We start from the raw sequence: 25,964 nt of genomic DNA, 5'->3' as shown, positions 1-25,964 counted from the left end.
TTGATTTTAGTTGTGAGGGAATACTGTCATATAAAGTATAATAATTCTGTGATGCTTATGTAAAGTATCAAAGTTTGTCTATAACTAAAATGTTCTGAAAATATGTACTAGGAATGTACTAAAATTGGAATTGAAATTCTTTTAAGGATTTATCTTTCTTAGGAGGAGAAAAGGTTAGTTACAAATTATCCCAAGAAAATTAAAAAAGCAGATTGAATTCCTTGCTTCTCATTAAAAGGTTAATTGCTACTATTTGAAAACTTGGCAGAAACTTCCTATTCATAAAATTAAAATATAAATATTTTAAAATAAAAACTTAATGTATTATGTAATGTGCAATTATAATATGACAGCAGATGCGCGTATATTGATATAGCCAGTGAATGACATTGGTAGCTGCCAATAAATCAATTTTAAATATTTTCAAGTATCTTTCATTTGCCCTTCTGGAGCTATGAAGTTTCTTGGGAGCATCGTTTAATATACATAAAACTATGATAGAAATACAGGACAAGGAAAGACAATATATATTTCAGTGATAAATGACACAACTTTGAGTGCTGTTAGAGTTTAGCAGAAGTAAATATTCCCTTTAAGAAGAATAAGCATTTTCCAAATTTTGTAAGAATTTATTCATTTTAATCAATGGCTAAAGGGAAATTTGAAACCCAAGGGTGATAAACTATGCTATTTGAAGGACTGTTAGAAGACAAGAAGATGGCTAATTATCCACATAATGGTAGTTTAAAAAGCTAATATTTTATTTAAGCATCTAATGACCTAGCTGATGATGAATATTTTTTTCTACTCTTTACTAAGCAATATATATTTTAGTTTCTTTTTATATAACATTTAAAAAAATAATATTGAATAGCTTACTTTTTTAGGTATAATTAAACGTTCAGAGTCCTGAAAACGGCAGGCGTGGACCTTTACATTTAAAGTAGGCCTACAAATTTGGAGAAATAACAAGAATGAAATAGTGAAATGGGAGGGGCTCACAATTGTTCATGATTTTTAGACTCCCACATAATTACTGGATTAAACAATCCCACTAATATATATCCCTACCTTTTAGCTAGATGCACTCTATGAGAGGTAAATTGTCACCATTTTCATTTTTGAATGAATTCCTATTTTTCACTATCTGTCAACAAAATGCACATGTTGTGGCCGAAATACAATAGAAAGGTTTGATGTTTATATACAGAAGGCCTGAGTTTGAGTCCTTGCTGTATCACGTCCCTGCTGTGTGGTCTTGAATAAATGAGTGAGACTCTAATTTTTCATCTGAAAAATCAAGCATTATTAATATTTTTTTCATCCAGTAGCGAATCTGTGCATGCTCATGGAAACACTCTGTTCATTACCAAGTGCTTTGGAGTCATTCCTCTTGTATTCCTCTCTCTTTCTATTTCCTCCCTCGCTACCTCCCTGCCTCCCTTCCTTCTTTCATTTGTTTTCCTTCCAATAGTTATCCATATTAGGGATGATATCTAAACGAAAAAAAAAAAAAGGAAAACATCAAAACTTCAATAATTGTTCTTTAAAGTGCTAAAAATTAGGGATGCTTAAAAAACTTTTAACTCAATATTTTATGCAGATATTTAGGTGTCATATAAGTACAAGGTGACTAGATCCTTTCTGTGATTTCCTTAGTATAGGCTGAAATCAGTGTTATTTCTTCCTAACCTTTTATTCCAAGCTTGTATAAATGCCAAATAAAATGATCTTGTAGAGTATCTTATTAGCATAATAATTTCATAGGGTAGAAACATAATGATTAGACTGTTTCAAATCCCTAACCTGTTTCTGGAAAGTAGAGTTTGCTTCCTATTCTTAGATATGATAATTTTCTAGTGAATGTGACGTGAACAGGAAAGGCAGTAGGCTGACAGAAACCCACAATTTTGATTTTTCTGCAATTCTGTACAAGGTCAATGGTTAATTAAGTCACCACCAGTAGAAATTTGATCATGGATGAGGTCTCCAACATTGCCTGTATTACTGGGCTCTCACTGGATGACTCAGCTAAGACATTATATTAACTTTGCTTTCTCCAGACAGGTACATGATTCAGACTGGACTGATCGAGGTTTTAGGTTGTGATGCTGTAATGTTACTTTTTAGACTCCATTAGGTATTTCAGAAAACTCACATTCATCACAGAATCAGGATTTCATTTTAAGGTTTTGTTTGTCATGTAAATTAGCTACTTCATGTCATGAACAGTTTAGATTGGCAAGGGTGGATTCCTTAAATATTTCACTCATTCATTTCCATGGATATTTATTGTGTATCTCTGTGTGTGAAGCACTGTGCTCGGCACTGGAGTTAAGCAGATGAAAAAGAACAGCGTGAGCCCTGACTCCACTTGAGCCCTTCAAGCTCCTCAGTTCACGACTAGGTCAACTGAGGCCCAGAACAATTAACTGATTTGCTTAAGGTTGAGCATTAATTAATGGCCAAGCCAGGACTAGAATCCTAGGCTGTAAACCACCGCCCTGGGTGGCACTTATCATAGCTATGATGCTTTTTAATTTTTCCTATAAATTTGCGTAAGTATGGCATAGTATGATTAAGCATCATATGTTTATACCAGCAATTAAATATATGAAATTTCGACAACACGTATCAGAGAAAACTCAGGTGGATTTAGGTGCAGGCCGTGTACATAGCAGTATAATAAACCTTTCCTGTTTTAGAGGAAGAATGTCTTTGTTTATACTGTGGCATTTTCTCAGTATCTTCATTCTGCGAATCTGCCCGTAAATAACCATCTCTCTCTTTCCTCTGAAGCATACTGTGTGCCACGTTTTCTGTGTCACAAACAGGTATGGGGGAAGGAAAACAAATGGCACTTTTACTCAGTTAGGACTATGGGATATTTATTGTCCTTTGACAAAAACTAAGTACATATTCATAGCATCCTACAAATGTAGTGGAAATTCCATCTCTGCCTGTAGGCTGCCTTCAAGTAGGTCACACCAGGCAGTTTAGGTATATATATTGGCTCTTATCTGTCTGCTGGGAGGAATCCGTTTTTGGAGGTTGGGGTGGGAAACAGTTTAGGCTGTGGTTTATGTATATTTATAGTGCTTGCATTTACTCTCCTGTTTTTCCCCTGTGTGCATGATTGTATGGGTTCATGTTGACAGTATTGGATGAGGCACCATGTTTTAACCTCTTTTCTTTTGTAATTATATAAACATGTACACTGTACATGGTGACCTGGGGATGCTGATCAGAACATCTGTTATGATAAACAGAACAGTGAATGAGAGTTGATTTTTGAATTGTAAAATACTGAAAGTCACTCTTCTGGTCTGTGGCTTTATGCAAATAAGAATGTTTGACAATGTTGCTAAACCTGTCATTCTTTTACTTGCCAGAGGTGGAAAGAGAGGCTTGTTTTTTACTGTTCTCAGATGGGTGCTCTGCAGCCAGGGAGTTATTTGTCTTTCTTGGAATCAATTAGGTTAACCTTTACAGCAATTTGTATAGAGGTTTAAGCATTCTAGAGCCTGCAGGAAAAGTGTCGACTTAAAGTAGCCAATAATGTCAGGATAACCTTAAGACAACTTGGCTGAGGTTCTTCGATATGCAATTAGCATCACTTCCATATGTACTTGGCAAATTTGGGGCTAAGGGTAGAAGAACAATGGGGTGAAAATGGATAACACGAATGTTACTCTCATAATTCTTCTCCCAAAATGAATAATTAGTCAAAGAAGACCCTAGATCTAGTGACAGATAATAAGCTCTCCTTGCATAAGAACCTCTGGCCATTCTGATTTCTTATAAACCCTCTTCACTACATCAGGATAGCCAATCTCAGGGGAATTATCAGCTACCTTTCCCCATTATCAGCTTGGTTGCAAGCAAAAGACATTTTAAATATTATTAATATCTATTGATTTAGATATGTTTTCCTATTCAACTCACAATTGGTTTATAACTTAAACAACAACAATTTTAATTTTGAATTGCTTATCATATCTGAGGGTTGGGAGAAAATTTCAACCAAGTTACTCACATACTCAAAACATATTGGAAAGTGCTGTTCTGGGGGAGGTAGGGAATGCAAAAGTGGTATTGTCTCTGCCTTGTGCCAGGTCATTTTTTAATTCAGCTTTCAAAGTCATTGTTTTATAAAGATAAAATGGTTCATTTCTATAGTGATGGGCTAAATTTGCTGAATCTATATTTGGATATTTCCCTATGATTGGAAATGTTCTCCCTTTTGCTTGGATTCTGTCCACTGCTAAGAATCTAAAATTGTATAATCTTCTGTTCCAAATTACTACATCATCAAAAATTGTTTTCTTTCTATAAAGGTACCTCAGATATATAAAATTATTTTTATTTCAAGAACTCCAGAAAATAGTAATCATTTATAGTCTTATTATTCATAGATATATTCTATTAATATTTTTGTGTGTATCCTTTCTGACATATTTCTGTATATACATATTTATTTTATATTTATATATCTATCGGTAAATTTGTAAATGTAACTAAGAAGGAATAGCTAAGTTTTATTGAGATAGCCCTGTTGTTCTAAGAATTTTATTTTCTCGTTTAACTTCCACAACATACCTATGAATTTGGTATTTGGTACTACCCAATAAAATAACATTTTTTTTTTTCCAATGGGACAACTGAAATATAAAGAATTTAAGTGATTTGTCTAAGGCCACTCAATGTAAATGCTAAACCAGGCTATGAATCTAAGCAGGTTGACTCCAGGTTTCTTATTTTTAACCAATACACAATATTGCCTCTTAAAAAAATGCTTACCTGCTATTTTTGACCTGCTATTTTATTAGGATTATATCCTGAATGTTTTTTCATGTCAAATGTATATCTTCCTAAGCACTGTAATGATTGCATACTATTCCATTTGTGGTTTACAATACTATATAGAACCAACCCTCAGGTGATGTATATTACATGTTTTCTAGTTTATTTCATCATGAAAAATGATACTTCTATGAACACGTTTGAACATGTGTAATTTCTAGTATAATTTGCCTAATTCTTCAATAGTTATGTAGTTTGCCTTTTCAATTATTAAAATTTGTTCTGCAGAATGACTTGCTCAAAGACCATTCCTTGAATCTGCAGGTTAATAAAATTATATTAGTGCAAGGAATATTCATTGAGCACCTACTGTGTGACAGACACTGTCAGCTAAGAGTTGTGGATTCAACATGGTGCAAATGCACAAGAGTTTAAAAGCTAGTTATTCTCATTAGATAATGAATTTAGAAGCATTTTTTTTAAAGCTTTGCTTAATGATAGATCCACAGTTAACTTCTCAGGAAATGTTAGGAGTAGTACCACTTTTAATCAGGAGATGTTTAGGGGTAGTACTGGTTTTAAATGAATAATTTATTGTGTGTGTGTGTGTGTGTGTGTGTGTGTGTGTGTGTGTGTTAACTCAGTCACTGTCCATCTTGAACACACAAACCTCCATAATGTACAGCTGGGTCTCTTCATTTGAACATAAGTCATACTCCTTTAGTCTGTGTTTACAGAAAGTCAGTGTAAACATTTTGGGCAGTGACCTTTTGCTTTGTTTGATAGTGTCAGGCCACTATATTTCTCTCCTCTACTTTGTCTCTGGATTAAGTAGCTGGTTGTTTTAAGTTTTTTTATATGTTGCTTTTGTTTGAGTCTTTGTGAGTATACATCAGTTTTGTATGTATACATAGATTTGTGTACATTATTTCTGGATTATGCCACTACTGACTTAGTCACACTATATGCAATTAAAATATCCACAATGCTCTTTGAGTTAAATGTTTGGAAAGGGTTACTAGCTTTAATATTGTGTAGAAATATTTACATTTTCTTTGACAAACAACTTTCTTCAATATTTTCTTTCTACACCTGCCTTGGATTCTTTCAGTTTTTAAATTCTCAGGAAATAATATCCATTATTGAATGCTAAAACTAGTTATGAAGAATAAACACTTTTATATAATTAGCCTTATAGATATAGTTTATTCCACAGACATTCCTAATTATAAAAATAACACAACATTTTGTAATTTCCAAAGGACTTTAGCAGGTAAGTGATGCTTTCTGGATTACTGTGAAGAGAAACACAGAGGAAGACACAGAATGAACCCACTTGATTCTCTTAGTTTCCTGTGAAAAGGAAAATAAATTATGGCCATCTCATCAATTTCTACAATGTTTTATGTTATGCTGATGTAAAGTATGATTTTAATTTAATTCAACTTACTTTTGGGTTAATACTTGCAACACTCTCATATTCCCTCCCTTATTAATAGTTTATTCTTTTAACACTTATTAATTGTACTATATGCTGGACACCAAGTTAAGTCTAACAAGTCAAAGATGAGTAAGTTATCTACCCTGCCCTCAAAGAGTTTTCAGAGGAACTGCATCTGGTCATAGAAGGTTTTACTACTTGATTCTGTTAGAAAGACTAGAAGCGAAGAATGAAAATGGTATTGCAAGTGGGATGCTTGAAATCTATCTGAGGGATAGATTTGTGGAGAGGTGGGCTTCACCAAGGAGATGTGAGGTGTTATTAATGGTAACATGAATGCTAACTTTTTTTGCAATCTCAAAATGCATTATGTCTATTAATACTATAGTTTAAAAAAGGGGAAACAAAAATATTTAAAATTTTTAAAAGTCTTGCCCAAAATTTTCTAAGTAAGCATTTCCTTTCTTTATTCCCCTTGCCCCCCCCCCTCATTTAAAGCAAAACAATATAAGAATTTCTCTTTTTAAGGAACTGCAAAATAAATATGTATGGGGTAATGAATGAAAGAACTTTTTAAAAATTATAGTCCATATAAATAATGTGAATTATTTTGTATGTAATATCAAATTACATATTTATGTTGCTTTCTGGATTGCACTATTACTGTTAAATCGATTTCTGATTTTTTTTAAATATTAATTTTCCAGGCATCCTTTTTATTACTATTTCTGGATTTAAACTTAAGAAAGTTTGTTTTAATACCTCTAGTTTAGCCTCATATGATCTAAATGCTCTTTGCAAACTCAAAACGTATTTGCATTTATATTTTTGTTGATTGGAGTCAGTCATATTTTGATACATGGTTTGTCAAACCAACATATTTTTTGCAAATGGTTATTAGGTTGTTAAGGAGTGTGCCATATTTGCAAGAGATTGGCATTTAACCATATCTTAAATTCTGACTGAATCAGCGATACCCCCAATATGCTGTGCAGTTCTTAAGCCGTCTTATAATCATGGAAGTTTGCTGACTCTTAGTCTTCAGGATCATTTTGCCCATTTCCTTCATTTTGCAGAAGAGAAAACAGAAGTCTGGATAGTGAAAGGGGCTTTCTTATTAAGTCACTTTCTGCCTTTTATTTAGCTGACCTGTTGTTTTAAAAATCAGTATAATTGAAGTGTGTTCCCTTGGCTCTCAAATACTTGGTGTTACTTATACAGTTTATATGGTGGTTATTCATATGGCTGCCTTCTCTGCTACCTCAGTTTGATCTCTTCTATCTATATCTTGATATTATTCAAGCAGCTGCCTTCTCAATCAGTATGCATTTCTTCTAGGTTTTAAATTGCTAACATTTAAATAGCCATTTGCCAATTTACCTCGCAGTATGTAGTACATCTACTTTCAAATTAATATTATCTGAATGTGTAAGTCCAAGGTCTTCCCTATGATTTTATGGGTCCATTTCCAGGAAGAAAAATCAACACCTATTTTCCATTCGCTAGTGAAAAACATGTTGGAAACAGCAGGAGGTTTATAAAGTTCAAAGCTTATTTATTTTTAAAATAAGAAAGCATATTTACATGCCTGAGCATAACCAATCTTTGTGGAAGGGGACAATGATATCATTTTCTGCAACTTGATTTCAGTTTATGTACTGCCTTCTAACTCAAATTCTTTATTCTGCACTGTAATCAGCAGCTTTCTTTTTCCAAAGGCTGAGAACAAGTTTGAGTTTAATTGAATATGGTAGATAGAGGAGGGGGTATGCCAGAGTAGCTTCCATGCCTTCTATAGCTGAAGAACTGCAAGAGGGCTAAAAGTACAAAAAGTTCCAGGATATTCCATAGATCAACTTCTCATTTGTCACATGTTTGTGGTTTTTAGTTTACTTAAAATATTGACAAAGGTGCTAATCTGTATGCTTGGATGAACTTAACTTAGTAACATTATAATGAAAAACATTATCATTTCTAGAAATATGCCTCAAAATACTGGAAGTAGTTCTTTCATTAAATTAGAAATACCTATTTCTTCATGGCTCGAGGGAATCAGAAGCAAGTGGGAAGAGTGGTAGGTATCTCTGTGTGTGAAATAAGATGGGTTACAGCTCCTGTCCTTGGAAAATTCATACCTTACCCTATGTGCTTTCCACACAGTTCCCTTGTTGGAAGATGTGACCTTATTCATTTTTCATGGTGTGTCAGTCATTAAGGTCCACATGTACATGTGTTTTTCTTCTTGCATATACAGGTAACTAGGATAGCATCCACCAGCTTCACACAAAATCAATTTCAGAGTGTTATAGACATGTTTCATATGGACACAAAACTTAAGAATCTATTTTAAGAAATTGAAAGTATTTATCATTCAGAACTAAGAGAGGTACTCTGAAAACAACCAGAAGTTGAGGATAAAGAGTGGCACTATTACCCAGCAGGAAGCAGTACAGCATAGTGATTAAAAGGTGAGGCCTGAATTGAGGTCTCCTGTGTCCCAATCAAGCTTTCACCATTTACTATGTAACTGACCTTAGGCAAGGTGCTCGGGATGCTGGACTTGCTCCAAGGTCTTGCTAAAGCAGAACACCATAGACCCAGTAAAGCAAGTTATTGGGCCTAAGAATGAAACTATCTTGTGAGACTATGGAATCTAAAGAGGGGAAAGCAATTCTTAAACTCAACGATATGGACAACTTAAATATCAGAGTTGTATTCAGCATTAAAATATAAAACATTATAAAAATGGGAAATATATTGAAGACAGAAAATATGATGTAACTGTACGTCTTGATAACTTTCTATTAATGTATGTGAAATGTGTATCTAGATGCCTAATATAGAGTATGCTCTCAATCAATGTTGAGTGTTAGAAGCTTTCATCCTTGAGAGTGAGCTCAGGTTTGAACACGTTTCTTACTGATTTAACTTTCTTAAGCTTCAGATTGCAGGGATATGCATGAAAATATTTGAATGTAATCTGGGACTTACGGAATGTAAAGCAGAGACATAATTTAGTCAGATGGAGTTTGGGGCCCTGGGAGGAATGTCTTCCCAGAGAAGGTGATGGTGCCAAAGACTGACAGTGCATTAGGGAAGAGAAAATGTTGCAAATGTATGCATGTGTTCATGCGTGTGTCTCTGTGTATGTATCAGTGTGTATGTGTATGGAGGGACTTGGTTCCTGGGCTGGGGAACATCATCTGGAAGCATTGGAGGCATGTGACTCTGGTTCATTCAGAGAAAGGTAGGTGGTATAATATGGCTGCAGCACTAGGGAAGTGGGAGTGGTAAGAAAGGAGCCTGGAAAGGGAGGCAGAAGATCGATGATGCAGAACCCTATGAACAACAGCAGCTTAAACATCAGCCAGTTTTTGAAAGATTTTAAGACACTAAATGACAAGATCAAAGTTACATTTTAGAAATATTACTCTGGTTGCAGTATGGAGAAACTACTGAAGAACGCCAAATTGAGATCATTAGCTAGTGACAGTTTTTAAGTTATTAGTTTTTAATGGAAACAACTTGACCAAAAATCAGTCACATAATTTTGAGATCCATTATAACAAAGTTTAATGAGAAAGAAAGATATATCATTAGCTATTTTAACAATAGAAAGAGACTCCAGTGGGGATATCCTATCCATGGGGTTATGATCTGAAGCTTTGTCTTTAACTCTCTTGCTCATCATTTTAATCTCTGACTTTGACATAAAAACAAAACTGAATATGATCTAAAGACAAAAGAAACATTTTATATATCATTGTAGTATTAGTAATTTGCGTTGATACATTAGATATTGAATGAATTAATATTAGTAATGAGTTGATAATACGATCAGAATCCAAATAGTCTTAATTAGAAAATTGGATTGACTCTAAATAGATGACATTAATCAGGGACACACGTAAAAGATGAAAAAAAAAAAAAATAGAACATTAGAAATGTAAACTTTTTTAACAATAAACTTAAGATGAACCAGTAGTCTGATATTGTATTCTAAAACAATTTAATATTTATATTATGTATACTTCATTAATTTAGGGAACTGGCAGCCCCATTATAATTTCCTTTGCTTGGACACACTTAGAATATGATTTAAAAATAGACCCATATTGAGCTGTGAGTATATTGGACAATGTTCAGAGGAAAAATAACTAGAAAAATGAAAGGATCAGAATAGTCATGTGACAAAAAAAATCAAAAGACTTTAACCTGGATAAAAGAAAACACAGTAGGAAGATGGTATCTGTTTTCAAATTCAGCATGATGATTATATGAAAGTTGGATTTAAATATAGTCTAATCTGAACAAATGGATAGAAGCTTCAGGAAAGTAAATGATTGATTAACATGAGGGAGAACTTTGTGCTAGAGCTTTCCTAGAGAAGTAACAGACTACTTCAGATTGCAGCAAATTTGCCATTTCTGGAGACCCATATGTAGTAGTAGAAGCAATCTGAGTATTCAAAGAATGGGTAGACCCCATGATTTTTTGATTGTGTCAATCCTTAGACTGTTCTATTCTCATACATTCATATATATATATATATATATATATATATAACTTATATATATGTAACATATATATGTATGTATATATATACATACATATATATGTATAAGTTTCTGGTGTGCAAAACAACAAAATGAATAGACGTTTATACCCCTCACAGAGATAACTTCCCCCACCAAAGTCTACTACCCTATATTCCCTATGCTGTACTTCAAATTCTGTGACTATGTATAATTATAGTTGACATTCAATATTATTCTACTTTGGCTCCTCTATTCTTTACACTTACAATAATGGTACAATTTTAGTACATAGTAAGCATTCTTATAAATACTTGCAGATTAATTTAATGGCCTTTTTTGAGACATCCATTCAAAACAAGCAGTAATAAAAAATGATTACACAGAAGAGTTTCATTTCTTCCTGTCCTTCTTCTATCCCTCATCACAACTTTTATTATATTTTAAAATCTACAGAAAAGTTAAAATGATACTCACCACCTTAATTAGAAATTGTTAGCATTTTTCTATTTTCATTTTTATGACACTTCACACCTAAACCATTCATCATGGATCTCCTAAGAACAAGGATATTTTCTTACGTAATCATTATATCATTAGTTTGCCTAAGGAGGAAAAAGAAACAAATGATTCCCTAATATCATTTAATATACAGGACATTTTTTAAAAATGGCCTTTCACATTTATAAAGAAACGTGATTTTTATCCTTTGGATAAAGATTTACATAAAATTAAAATGAGGATGATTTTTTTTACATTTATTTAGGTAGAAATAAGGTTATTATAACAGTTAATTGAAAGAAACACAACATATCTTCTGAGAGAATAACAGATGACGTATCATTCATAACATCAATTTCTTTATTAAAATAAATGTCTATAAAACAATGATTGTACCGACTTTAAGATAGAACCTATTTGAATCTCCTCAGAAGTTAAATGTGACATTGGTTGGCACTTCCAACATGGGTTTATGAGTCATACAATTAAAAGTAGTTAAAGTTGGTTTAAAAGAGGAAAGACTTGGATAGGCTTCAGCAGTTGACAAATATAAATCTTTTATTTCAAGTCTTGAGTAATGTTGTTTTGTAAGTCAGAGACTTGATGGGGAAAGTTTCAGTGCCGGGATATCTCTGTAAACAAGGAATTCCTTGCCATTTTTTTCCTTTCTATCTACAAAACAAAGTGAGCAACTAGGCTTATGGGGGAAAAAAAAAGGCTGTTCTTGTGTTTCCCTGCTTTGTTTAGAAAGCCTATTAGAGACTGATGAGAACTATTAACTTTACTATAAGCTTGGAGAAAGAACTACAGGCATTTTATTGTTTGATATAAAAGTTATGTAAGCTATGACAGGTTCTTCCTGAATTAAAGCAAACAAACTAAACAATTTAAAGCAAACAAAAATAAAGCTATGGGAATAATTATCTTAGATGACATTTTTAATTTTAAAAAGCCAGAGGTAAGTATAAAAAAGCAGTGAAATTTTGTTTGTATCCTATAGAGAATAGGGAGATTCTTGAAAATGTGAAATTGGGTGAATCTTGGTACTAGTCTCAGGAAAGCACATAGTTATAAATTACTAAAATGCTGCTTTAGGATTATATAGTTCTATGTTTTTTTTAATACTCTAGAACATATTTTACCCACCAAACATGATTTGTGAACTCCTTAAGGTACAAATTCGCTTCATGTACCACATGCTTATGAAATGCTACATGAAATTCTAACATTTCATAATAAAAATGAGTTTAAAAGTAAACACATTTTATAGGAGGTACATAGCACGATGTGAATAAATCTCAAGCTGTATAAAGAGAAAATCCCTGTTCAAAATCATGTTAACAATTAATCTTTTGTAGATTTATGAACAGGTAGAAAAATGCTTTGTCTTTCAATATTTTATGAGCAGCTTTTAAAACCATGTTATCCTCTATCTACTCTCCTTTTTTACTGCTACTCTTTAATGTTCTAGCTTCATTTTAAAACATCTCTTATTCCTTTGTTTAAAAATATTGTAAGATTAAAACTGGTTTATTGTTAACTGTTTAAAATTTACAAATAAGCAAACAAGAGGACATTGAAATTAATCAAATGCCTGTCATCTAAAGTGAGCGACATAATATTTTTATGCCTAAGTGCTTATTGTAATTATAAAGCATTTTTGTCATCAAATACCTTCTACAGAGTAATTTAAAAATGGCTATACACATAGTATTTTATTAATTATATGTACCATAATTTATGTAAATAACCCCCTACCATAGGTATTTAGAACTTTTCTAATCATATTGTTCTTATGAAGAAAGTGAACACCCTTGTAGCAAAATCACCCAAATTTTCCTCATAGTTAACATCCTATAAGTAGAATTAGTGGATTCAAGTGTATGATATTTTAAGAGCTTGATAGATTTTTCAAAAAGGTCCTCAAGAATGTTTGTATCAATTTTTTAAATTGTGCTTTTTTCACACCTTAACAAATTTAATCTGTAGAAATTCTATCTTATTGGTTTAATATTTTTTCCTATTTTTGAACATTTTTTTGTCTTTTGGTTATTTGCACAAATTATTTGTAGATTAGTTATGTATTTTCTTTGTCAATTTTTCCATTGGAGTGCATATTTTTATCAGTAAATATTATTTATATATTGGAGGTATCAAACCTTTTCTTTTAAAATATTTATATTTAGTTAATGTACTTTCACATTTTTTTGTCTTCCTTTAATCATGTCTATGTGTTTGATTTAATTTGAATATTCAAGTTACATTCAGAATATTGCCCTTATACTTTTCTGCTTGTATAATCAAACTTGGAAAAGCCTTAGCCCTTTTATGCAATTGTTTTTTAAAGTACAATTTTATTAAAAGATAATCATATATGCCAAAGTACACAAATCACAGAGTTCTAATAATATATATCCAAGTCCCTAGATCACCAGCACCTCAGAAGCATATCATGTACCTTCCCTGCTACTACTCACACCCCTACTATTCTCTTATTCTTGATTAGATTTGGTAAGGGTTTATCTATTTTAATAATCTTTCAAATAACAAATTTGGCTTTGTTATTTTTCTGTTTCTATCAAATATTTGTTCTCTATTTCCATATTTTCTGCTAGAGTCTTTATTTCTTTTAATTTCTTTGGATTTGATTTTGTTTTTTTTCTAGATATTTGAGATCGAGTCTTAGGTCATTGATGCTAAGTCTGAAATTTCCTCTAAGTGTGGATTTAGTTGCAGCCTGCAAGGTTTCAGTGCCAAATTTTTAGTTTTATCCAGTTCCCAAAGTTTTATAATTCCCATCTTGATTTCTGCCTTGACCCATGGATTAATTAGGCATGCATTCTTTAATTTCTAAATTTGAAGATTTTCAAGTTGTCTTTTTGTTATTGATGTCTAGCTTATATCACTGTGTTCAGAGAACATAGTCTGAATAATTCAATCCTTTTAAGTGTGTTGAAGTTTGTTATGATAGGATCTTATGATCAATTTCGGTAAATATACACTTGAAAAGAAAAAAAGTTATTTTGACATGTTGAGGTACTGTGTTTCATCTATGTTAAATAGGTCAAATATATTAAATGCACAATTTACATCTTTTAAATCTTAACTGATACTTTTGTCTACTTATTCTACCAGCTACTGAAAGTAGTGTGTTTGTTTCCCACTGTAATCTATTTATCCTCCTAGTTCTATAAATGTCTTGGCATTTTTTTTTACTGGATTATGTGATTCTGAATTACGATATCTTCCTGATGTATTGACCCCTTTCTCATTATGAATTATACTCTTTATTTCTATTATTTTGTTGTCTTCAAGTCTACTTTAATATGAGATTAGGTTTACCGGCTTTTGTTTGGTTAATGTGGTTTTAGGACAAAGATTTGCCTTCTTTTTCTTTGTTTTTTGCTATTTCTCTTGTGAGTAGCTTAGAATTTTGTGACTTTTTAGCTTATTTGATAATCTTAAACTTTAAAATATGAATTTGTTCCATTTATCTTTAACCACTGATGTTTTTTTTAATATATACCATTTTTTACTTTTCTTGTCATTTTGGACAATGATATTTTAATATGTCACTTTTTCAATTTTGAATTTTGATCATATGCTTATTTCATGATTAGTTTACTGTTTATCCTAGACATTAATATGCATTCTTGAAGTATTACAGTTCAAAATAATAATCTTTGCCTTTTGCCCTATACTGCTAGAACATTAATATCCCTTAATTCAATTGCTTAATTTCTTGACTTTCGCATTGTTGTTACCATGCACTTTAATTCTACATACATTATAAACTTCAGAAGATGTTATTATTCTTGCTCTTTTAGCCAACATTTATTGATATTCACCCACGTGTTTATCCTTTCTCTTATATTTCATATATTGAAGCAATGCAGTAGTTACCTCTGGGATCATTTTTCTTCTGCTTAAAAAAATCCATTTATTTAGTATTTGTTCTACTAGAGGTGTGTTGGTGGTAAATTCTCTCAATTTTCTTATTTTCATTGTTGTGGTCAAATACCATTGGGAAAAGTTATTTATATACAATTAAATAAAAATGATCGATCTGTACATAGTTACATAAATAAGTTTTATTTCAAATTGCATTTATTAAATCTAGAGAATAATGTTAAGAGAGAGGTTAATGGGACTTCTTTGCTTTTTTACTGTTAAATATAATATCTACTGTTAATATGTGACTTATATTAGTAAAGTGTCATTTTTACTCTATTATTTGTTTTCTGAAAATCATTTTTAAGTCAAGAATAATTTGTGAGATATATCAAGAGTATGTAATATGTAATATGATAATTGCACTTTTATTCTTTGATCAATTAACACGTTGGATGTTATTAAAACCTTCCCAATTTTTAAATAGAATTACAAACTCTCTCTCTTTTTTTTTCCACATAAGTTTAAGGTACCCACCTAACTGTTTCTTGAAAGTAATTCTTGACTAGGTAGTTTTTTGTTTTTTTTAACCTAACCTGCTCATACCTTCTGTGCATACATCAGGGGTAGTGATCTCTCATTTCTTGAGTTAATGTGGTTGGGAGGTGTTATAGAAGATATTGTTCCTGGAAAGCTTATATTATCTGGATGTTTTTATTTTTATATACAAAACTTTTTAAACTCTGACTTTTGATTAATAAAAAAAAAATCATTCATGTTATTTAATTAAGGTAGAATATGAGTTTCCTAAGTGATTACAAAGATTTCTTTAAATATTCAAACCAGTGATAAATATGTAAACTTGGAGTTGGATTTGAATTATTTATTTTGAAGTGAGGTAAAGAATAGGAAAGTTTTAATTCACTGTCATCAAATATTGACCATTTCAGTATCCTTATTTTGTATTTGTACCACATGGAAACTTTAATTTGAACTGAGAAAAATAGAAAATTCAGTGTTTTATTTTATCTTGCCATTAAGAAACAACTTCAGGTTTGGATTTCTATAATTGATTCTTTATTCTTAATTAACTTTAAAAAATACTTTCTAATTGCTCAATTATTTTTCTGTTCCATGTATAAGACCTTGCATTTCCACTTACACATTATTATTAAGGTCATCATATGTAACATTTTAGGAAGCTTTGTATATTTTGCCTGAAACTTTGAAGAAAACTACTTGTTTGTAGTGGAATAGGCAAGGGCTTTGTAGTCATCCACAAACAGGTTTTAATGCTGGCTCTATCACTTGATAGTTTTATATGATCTTAGACCAAAGGGTTCTTTCCTGTAAAATAATACTGCTTGAGATTGTTTTGAAGACTCAGTGAAATCTTAAGCACTTATTGAGTGCTTACTCTATGGCAGCCACTGTTTTAAGGGCTTATTATGAGATGACATTTAATCTTCATAACAACTCTATGCAGTAGCCTCTATTATCATTCCTTTTTTTTAGAGAAGAAGAAACTCAGACTGAAGATTTAAGCAGCTGCCAAGTGTACATGATGGCAAGAGGCAGAGCCAGGATGTAAACCCAGTTTATCTCTGTAATCCATGATCGTACCACTATTCTCTTCCACATATACAAGACTTCTAATTTGGTTCTTGACACCCTTTAGGCATGTCAATACTTATTATACTTTGCTTAGCACAAGTCTCAAAGATTTTAAATATATTCAGAGTACTATTCACAGTAAGTGGATTAATCTGGTAACTACACCAGCAATTTAGTTGAAAGAATAAGAGAAGTATTTCAAACTAATATGGTTTATTTTGTATTTATACCACATAGAAACTTTAATTTGAACTCAGGAAAACAGAAAATTTAGTTTTTTATTTTATTTTGCCATTAAGAAACAACTTCAGGTTTGGATTTCTATGATTGATTCTTTATTCCAAATTAAATTAAAGAAGGACTTTCCAAATGCTCAATTGTTTTTCAAAATTGCTCAAATGACAACTTTTCCAATTTTTTTCTGAATATAAATTTGCCTGATCACTGTAGTATCTTCTTGAGTCCTCATTCCTCATCTTTGTTACCAAATTATGACTTCTTACTAATTTATAATAGGCTGATAGTATAGTCATCTGACTTTCATGTGTCAAAGACTTTTGATGAGGTATGAATTGCAAGCTGTGGAAATGGCTTATTTAAGGAAGTTTAATTTGTGAATGACTGTGTTGAGAGTACATGGTGTGAAATTTGAAAGAGAGAAATATAAATTTCTTTTATAAAGTACTAGTTTCCCCAGGACAGAGTTTGTATCAGGTACTCTCCCTTTCATTGCATTCACCAAAGTAACAATAGGGAAGCAATTACATTGGAGGAAGAAGTCTCAGTTAGGTTAACTGAAGACAGAGAGATGATATTAAGAAGAAAAAAGTCTAGGACAGAACTGAGAGAACTGGACTGAGAAATAGCTGAGAAGATGACAAATAGAAACGCCATATTTTTCAGTTATTGTCTACATTTTATGGCTATAATTATATATACAGTGTTATTCACTGATTAAGGAATTTGCACTGTTTGGGAGAGTTATCTTTTACAAATGTCAAGTAACTTCTGAAAAAACTTTTAGAGTAAAACAAATAGGGAAATGCCACTTTGTTCTCTTTTCTTGCAAGTAAGATGCAGGAATTTGCAAATGAATTAGTATTTTGGCCTTCTAACACAGTAAGTGCTATAAAATTGTTCTAAAGAGTTCTGATTTCTGAATAAATGGAGACAAGCTAATACAGTTGTCCCAATGCCTAACTTTATATGTAGCTTTATATTAGTATAGAGAATTAATTTTTCTGGAATAGTGTATAAAATTTCTAGGGATAATATTCAGTCCTTAAGGCAAGATCTATATATATGCCCAGCTCTAAAAGAAGCAGTTACTAAAGATAAAAGGCAAAATCATGTTTAAATCATGTTAAATCTGGGTAGCAATACCAAGATAATTTTGCCAGTGCATATTTCTCTAAAAGGGCACATATCAAATATTCATGTTCATAGAAAAGGTAAGCACAAATCCATGTACTTAAATTACACACACACACACAAAGACATACACACATACATAAAAATGTAGAAAACTTCCAACATTTTCTCTGTCTTGTAAGAACTGTGATTATTCTTTCTTTTTGCCAGGTGGTATTTTTGAATATGTGGAATCTGGCCCAATGGGAGCTGAGGAACTTGCGTTCAGATTTGCTGTGAACACTATCAACAGAAACAGAACCTTGTTGCCCAATACCACCCTAACCTATGACACCCAGAAGATAAACCTCTATGACAGTTTTGAAGCATCCAAGAAAGGTAATTGATAGATACTTAACATTATGTTTTCTGGAATTAAAATATCCAGGTATTCTTAAGAGATTTCTTAATTCTAAATTAATAGGCCATTAGGAATATTCTCATGAAAGGTTTCTTTTCAAAGTGCACAGAAATGTTATCAGGGAAGGTAAAGTAACATGATTACCTACTGCAAAAAAAATTTGCTTGTGATAAGACATGCAATTAGATCTGTGATAGTGAAATTGTTTTTCTTCCCTACCAACCCTTCTGTTAATAAATTATTCCTATTTGCAAAAACCCACCTACAATAAAAAATGTATTAGGGATTTTACTAAGTTGTTCAATCCATTCTTACAATTTATTTGCATTATCTGTCAATTCCACTATATTATTATTGCGGTCCAAATTTACCAACTACCTTGGAAGTTCTGTGGTTCCAAGTCAACCTGATCTTAAAACTTTATTGGAAAAATTTTAACAACTTTAAGTTTATGTATACTCCATGCACATTTTTTAACTACTTGATGTTTCTTCTTATAACTGGATAATGGTGGATAATGATATAAAAATTGGATTCTATGAAGAAATACTTATCATATTTAGCTATATCATTTATTATGTTGTAAACTGTGTTTTAAATGATAAGAATAATAAAATAATTTTGTGAACTATGAATTTAACATTTATATATGAATGAGAAACTATTATCAAGGCATTATTTTAACCAGTCTTAGTAGTAAATGCGTTTTGAGAGATGTTTCCAGACTTTGCCTAAGTAGGTGATTTTTTTTTTTTGCATAGAGTTAGCATTCATGTAACAAGAATAAAAGGATAATAGAGATTTCCCCAAAGGAATGGGCTTACAAAGCATTTGTTCTAAATTCCTGTTTTCAAAACAATGTTTCCTTTTCTGTAATGCTAATGTTGTTTTATATGCTACTTTACATTGATGGAAAGGTACATAATTATTTATAATTCTAACTTGGTGCAGATTTCTTGTAAACTGATTAATATTAATGGCAGCTGATAAGGTACACTATTTCTTGAAATGGAAGAATCCTTCTTTTCCCAAGCTAACTAGTGTTTATAAAAGCCTATATTCTGCCTGCCCTTTGAATTCATATCTTTATGAATACAAATAAGTTTCCATATATAAGAACCGTGTCAGGGTGATGAAAGGTTTTAAAGGCTGAAAAAAGGGTAAAGGTTATTGTGAAATACTGCATTTGTCATCATAATTGCAAAATAAGTCATTAACTGCAAGACAAGTGCATTTGATTAGTGACATAGTTCATGATTATTTCCATTAGAAAGAAGAAGCTCAATTGAAATCATTTAGACCAAAGAATATGGAATATGAGTGCAGTGTAAATAAAATATTGATAGATTTCTTTCTTTTGATATTTTAAATTAAATTTATTGGGATAACAATGGTTAGTAAAATTACATAGGTTTCAAGTGTACAATTCTAGAATACATCATCTATATATCACATTGTGTACTAACCACCCAGAGTCAGTTCTCCTTCTATCACTATGTATTTGACCCCCTTTATCCTCTTCCACTACTCCCCTCCCCCCTTACCCTCTGTTAAGCACTAAACTATTGTCTGTGTCTATGATTTTTTGTTTTTTTGTTTGTCTTGTTCCTCTGTTAAGATTATTATGGTAATCGAAATAAGTGAGACAGAAAAAGTCAAGAACCATATGACTTCATTCATATGTGGGTTATAAAACTGAAAGCAACAAAGGAACAAGACCAACAGATTTCTTAATGGTGACTTCAAAGGAACAACATTAAAAAAAAAAAAATTACTCACTTTCTAGGCCCAAACTACTTCAGTACATCTTATAGAAATTCAAGTTCTGTCACGGTATATCAATTTTCACTTGAATACCTTCTAGTTTGTTTATGTCTCTCTTGATTATTACAATTATTGTTGACATGAATAAAATTTTCCCAGGAATAAATATAAATTTAGAAAAAAAATAGACCAATATAAAAGTGATAGTACCAAAAGTAAAATAAATAAAGTTAATTAAATGCTTATTTTATGACTTTGATGTTCTTTCTGTTTATGAGGTTAATCCACATGAGCTCATCCTTTTTGAGCCATACCAAGTTTTGTATGGGTGGTGGCATGCAAAGCTTGACTTCTGTCACCAGATATATGCAAATACTTAGCTATGTGCTGCCATAGTTTATTGGAGTGCAAGGGAGGACAAAAGGGCTTCTGATTAAGAAATTGAAATTGTAAGGAATGACCAGTAAACTTGGAAAGGAACACTATTCCCCCAACTCCCTGATATGAACTATTCTTCCAAAATGATCATCGCCCCCCTTAAATTCTGGAGTATCCCTCCTCTTTCTCCTGACCTCTCACCTTCCCTTGACATTATTTGTCAAAATATCTGAACATTGAGCTGCAGATGTCTGGGTGAATTAATTCCCTTCTAACAAATTGAAAATGTTCAGCGTTAGACAAAATATAAAACAGATGTTACATTAAAAAAAAAAAAAAAGATCTTTAGGATGTTACCTTTGGGTTTACAGTATATGTGGTAATGTTGGCACTCTGGCATCATTATTGACAGACTTCTGTCTCCTCTTCAGCCTGTGATCAGCTGTCTCTTGGGGTGGCTGCCATCTTCGGGCCTTCACACAGCTCTTCAGCAAATGCTGTTCAGTCCATCTGCAATGCTCTGGGGGTTCCCCACATACAGACCCGCTGGAAGCACCAGGTGTCAGACAACAAAGATTCCTTCTATGTCAGTCTCTACCCAGACTTCTCTTCACTCAGCCGTGCCATTTTGGACTTGGTGCAGTTCTTCAAGTGGAAAACTGTCACAGTTGTATATGATGACAGCACTGGTAAGAAAAATCAGTAGCCTTTGGGGTTATGTTTTAAATATAAATAATTTTATGAAACATACTTGAAATTCTTACTGTAGTCTTGTTTTGTTTTTTAAATTGAGAGATGGAAAGACATTTGGAATCAAACATCAACACTAATTCCACACATCAACACAAAAAAACAGCTAAATCATGCACTTTTTCTCTGTATTTTTTTTCCTTTAATTAAAGTTTATTGGGGTGACAATTTTAGTAAAGTTACATAGGTTTGAAGTGTACAATTCCGTAATATGTCACCTGTATATCACATTGTGTATTCACCACCCAGACCATCACCATATATTTGATCCTTTTTACCATCATCTAACACCCCTCTCCCCTTTACCCTCTGGTAACCACTAAACTATTGCCTGTGTCTATGAGTTTTTGTTTCTTCATTTGCTTGTCTTGTTCCTTTGTTGTTTTCAGTTTTATATCCCACATATCAGTGAAATCATATGGTTCTTTACTTTTTGTCTGACTTATTTCTCTTAGCATAATAATCTCAAGATCCATCCATGTTATTGCAAATGGCACTATTTCATCTTTTCTTATGGCAGAATAATATTCCATTGTGTATATATACCACATCTTCTTTATCCATTCATCTATCAAAGGACACTATGGTAGTTTCTATGTCTTGGCCACCGTAAATAAAGTTAAAATGAACATCGGAGCACATATATCTTTACAGATAAATGTTTTTAGATTTTTTTTTGTAGATACCCAGGAGAGGTCTCTGTATTTTTAAAAGAAGCACTTTTTTTTTCCTATGAAGTATCAGTTAATGGAAACTATAATATTGGATTAAGGATAGAGATAGTGTAAACTATAATATTGAAATATTTATTCAAAGAATTTTTCTGCTAAGTTCAGGATAGTTTCTCAACTTAAAGCTTCATGATTTGCTGTCAGTGAAACTTACCAAGAAATTCAGAATTTTGCCATAACATTTTCTTTAGTTGTTTAGGTGCAAAGAATGTTTATGGAAAGTAATACCTTTATCTGTATGAACATTAAAGTTTGAAAAAGTTTTTTCGCACATTTCCAACAAAATAATATCCATTGAAATACTTAGTTTTTGGAATTCTTTATGTACAGACACAGATTAGAGACTTGGAAAATAGAACTTATTAAGTGGTGTTTATTTTGGCATATTCAATGAATTTTTGCTGGCAAGAGCTTGTCTGTGCTTTCTTGTTTTAATATATGTTATTTTTATGTATGAATATTTATTTTGAGGTACCAGTTAAAAGCAAATCTCATAGATAAATATAACAAAGTAAATAGTAGAAATAAAGTATTAATTTTTCTTATAGTTATATTGTTGAAGGAAGTGCATACTCTTTTAGTTATTATATAATGATAAGGAGTTTTACATTAAGATACTTATCAGTGGTCTAAATAGTGCTCTTTAAATTAGAATTTAAAAATATTTTATTCTAAGACATTTTACTATACCTTGATGTTTACATCAACACTGAAATTTATTTTGATTTAAATTCTCCCAAAGTATGCCAAGAAAACACTTTGTTCATTCATTATTTAGAACTATGTGTAGAAATCAGTCCATTTGACAATAAATTTGACCATCTGCAAATTGACAGATAGAAATTCTCCCAAGAGAACAGGGAACAGAGAACAGGGAGTTACAGGACTGGGAAAATAATGAAAATAATTTTTTAAAACTTTTCATTCATAAGAAATAGTAAGTCCTAAAACATATTAATAAAGCAATTTTACATCTCTGATTAAAAAATGTGAAATGTTTACAAATAATTTTAACTTTCTTTGTAGATTGTTTCTCTAGGTTGTATGACATGATGGTCCAGGGAATTCTTAGTTATACATTAGTCTATGTATGTTTATAGATGGGCATATACAGAAAAACATAAATATGAATACACATACATTATGATTCCATGGAGTATTTACTTCTCCATCCCCTCTGAAATAATTCAGGTGAACGCTGCCTAAGTATCACATTCCCCTATATCTGCATGTACATACACATGCCATATATGTATATATATTTGTGGATGTCGTGCATGTGATACTTTGTATTCATTCCTTACTATCTTAAAATTCCTCATGGTAGAAGGAAAATTGGCAAATGTTCAAATGTTTGTGGATAGACAGTCAATCCCTCAGTATCTCCAAGGGATTGGTTCTAAGACCCCTGAGGACACCAAAATTTGTGGATGCTCAAGTCCGTTATATAAAATGACAGCATTTTCTTCACTCTTCTATCTTTGTGTGTGTGTGTGTGTGTGTGTGTGTGTGTGTGTGTGTGTGTGTGAGAGAGAGACTTTTTTATTTTATACATGTGGTTCTTGAGTGATTGGATAAGGAAATAATGGGATTTATGATTGAAGTCATATCACAATTTGGTAAACTTCGTGTGTAATTGATCTTAGCTGTTCTTGATCTTTTGCTTTAATAATATAAACATCATTGAGGAAAATTTTAATAGAGAAATATATAGAGAGATAGTTAGATGTATATACTTTTAATGGAGGTTTCACCTCACACTAAAAATATTAAAATACTTTGCTACTATTTAAAAGAAACTTTGTTGCTTCTCACTTTGAAGGTGGCATAGATATTTGGGGATTCCAAAGGTCCTTGATTATTTAAATATTAATGCTAACTTAGAATCACTACAGAATTATTCATAAAATAGGTATGACTTAAAAATCCTCTGAGGATAAAAGCTTACAATTGCTCCTTTCTGTGCAATATTTAATTGAAAAAATATTGATTAAGCACATACTACATTCCAGGGACAGTTACAGGTGTGAGTATATGCCAGTAAAAGAAACAAAGTCAGGACCCTTGTGGAGCTTCAGTTCCTATTTAGGGGTACGTGATTGTGTTTCTAATGTTATTTGTAATGAATTAATTGCATTTGTAATTGACCAGATGTAGTCCCTTTTAATTTAAAACACTTTTGAGGACTTGGCTTTCTTGGTTTTTTATTTAGGATAGATTTTTTTTTTCTTCTTTTTTTTTTTTTTTTTAATTTAATTTTATTAAATTTATTGGGGTGACAATTGTTAGTAAAATTACATAGATTTCAGGTGTACAATTCTGTATTACATCATCTATAAATCCCATTGTGTGTTCATCACCCAGAGTCAGTTCTCCTTCCATCACCATATATTCGATCCCCCTTACCCTCATCTCCCACCCCCCACCCCCCACCCCCCTTACCCTCTGGCAACCACCAAACCATTGTCTGTGTCTATGAGTTTCTGTTTCTCATTTGTTTGTCTTGTTCTTTTGTTGCTTTTGGTTTATATACCACATATCAGTGAAATCACATGGTTCTCTGCTTTTTCTGTCTGACTTGTTTCGCTCAGCATTACTCTCTCAAGATCCATCCATGTTGTCACAAATGTTCCTATATCATCTTTTCTTACTGCCGAATAGTATTCCATTGTGTATATATACCACAACTTCTTTATCCATTCATCTATCGAAGGACATTTTGGTTGTTTCCATGTCTTGGCCACCGTAAACAAAGCTGCAATGAACATTGGAGCACACGTGTCTTTATCTCTAAATGTTTTCAGATTTTTTGGGTAGATACCCAGGAGAGGGATTGCTGGGTCATATGGCAATTCTATTCGTAGTTTTTTGAGGAACCTCCACACTGCCTTCCATAACGGCTGCACCAGTCTGCATTCCCACCAACAGTGTATGAGGGTTCCTTTTTCTCCACAGCCTCTCCAACATTTGTTACTATTTGTCTTGTTGATGATTGCCATTCTGACTGGGGTGAGGTGATATCTCATTGTGGTTTTGATTTGCATTTCTCTGATGATTAGTGATGTTGAGCATTTTTTTATATGTCTATTTGCCATTTGTATGTCCTCTTTGGAGAAATGTCTCTTCAAGTCCTCTGCCCATTTTTCAATTGGGTTGTTTGTTTTTCTGTTGTTGATTTGCATGAGTTCCTTGTATATTCTGGATACTAGCCCCTTATCGGAGGCACTGTTTGCAAAAATCTTCTCCCATTCAGTTGGTGGCCTCTTTATTTTGTCAATGGTTTCTTTTGCTGTGCAGAAGCTTTTAAGTTTCATATAGTCCCATTTGTTTATTTTAGCTTTTACTTCCATTGCCTTTGGAGTCAAATTCATAAAATGCTCTTTGAACCCAAGGTCCATAAGTTTAGTACCTATGTTTTCTTCTATGTAGTTTATTGTGTCAGGTCTTATGCTTAAGTCTTTGATCCATTTTGAATTAACTTTGGTACATGGTGACAAATAGCAGTCCAGTTTCATTCTTTTGCACGTGGCTATCCAATTCTCCCAGCACCATTTATTGAATAGGTTGTCTTTGCTCCATTGTATGTTTTTAGCTTCTTTGTCAAAAATTATCTGTCCATATTTATGTGGTTTTATTTCTGGGTTCTCAATTCTATTCCATTGGTCTATGTAGGATAGATTTTTTATTTAGGATTTTTTAATAGGATAGAACTGACTCTAACAGAGACAGAAGATTCCATTTGAAATGTATTCATAAACTTATAGAAGTAGATCTTTTGTCTTTCT

At 32.1% G+C, this 25,964-nt stretch overlaps 1 protein-coding gene across 4 annotated transcripts in view; it reads left to right on the top strand.

Annotated features, from left to right (window-relative positions):
• Positions 1-25,964, top strand: part of GRIK2 (glutamate ionotropic receptor kainate type subunit 2) — a 590,245-nt gene that overhangs the window by 200,065 nt on the left and 364,216 nt on the right. For all 4 annotated transcript variants that reach the window (XM_074333337.2, XM_074333338.2, XM_074333339.2 and 1 more), the window contains exons 3-4: positions 18,367-18,534; positions 21,130-21,387. In XM_074333337.2, the coding sequence (XP_074189438.1) occupies positions 18,367-18,534; positions 21,130-21,387 (426 nt within the window). The remainder of the gene's footprint in view (positions 1-18,366; positions 18,535-21,129; positions 21,388-25,964) is intronic.

This window comes from Rhinolophus sinicus, chromosome 2 (assembly GCF_057876585.1).
Source record: "Rhinolophus sinicus isolate RSI-liver-muscle chromosome 2, RSI-T2T, whole genome shotgun sequence".
In the NCBI taxonomy this organism is placed as follows: Eukaryota; Metazoa; Chordata; class Mammalia; order Chiroptera; family Rhinolophidae; genus Rhinolophus; species Rhinolophus sinicus.
Note: the sequence above shows the minus strand (reverse complement) of the source record. Positions and strands in the feature narration are given on the sequence as shown.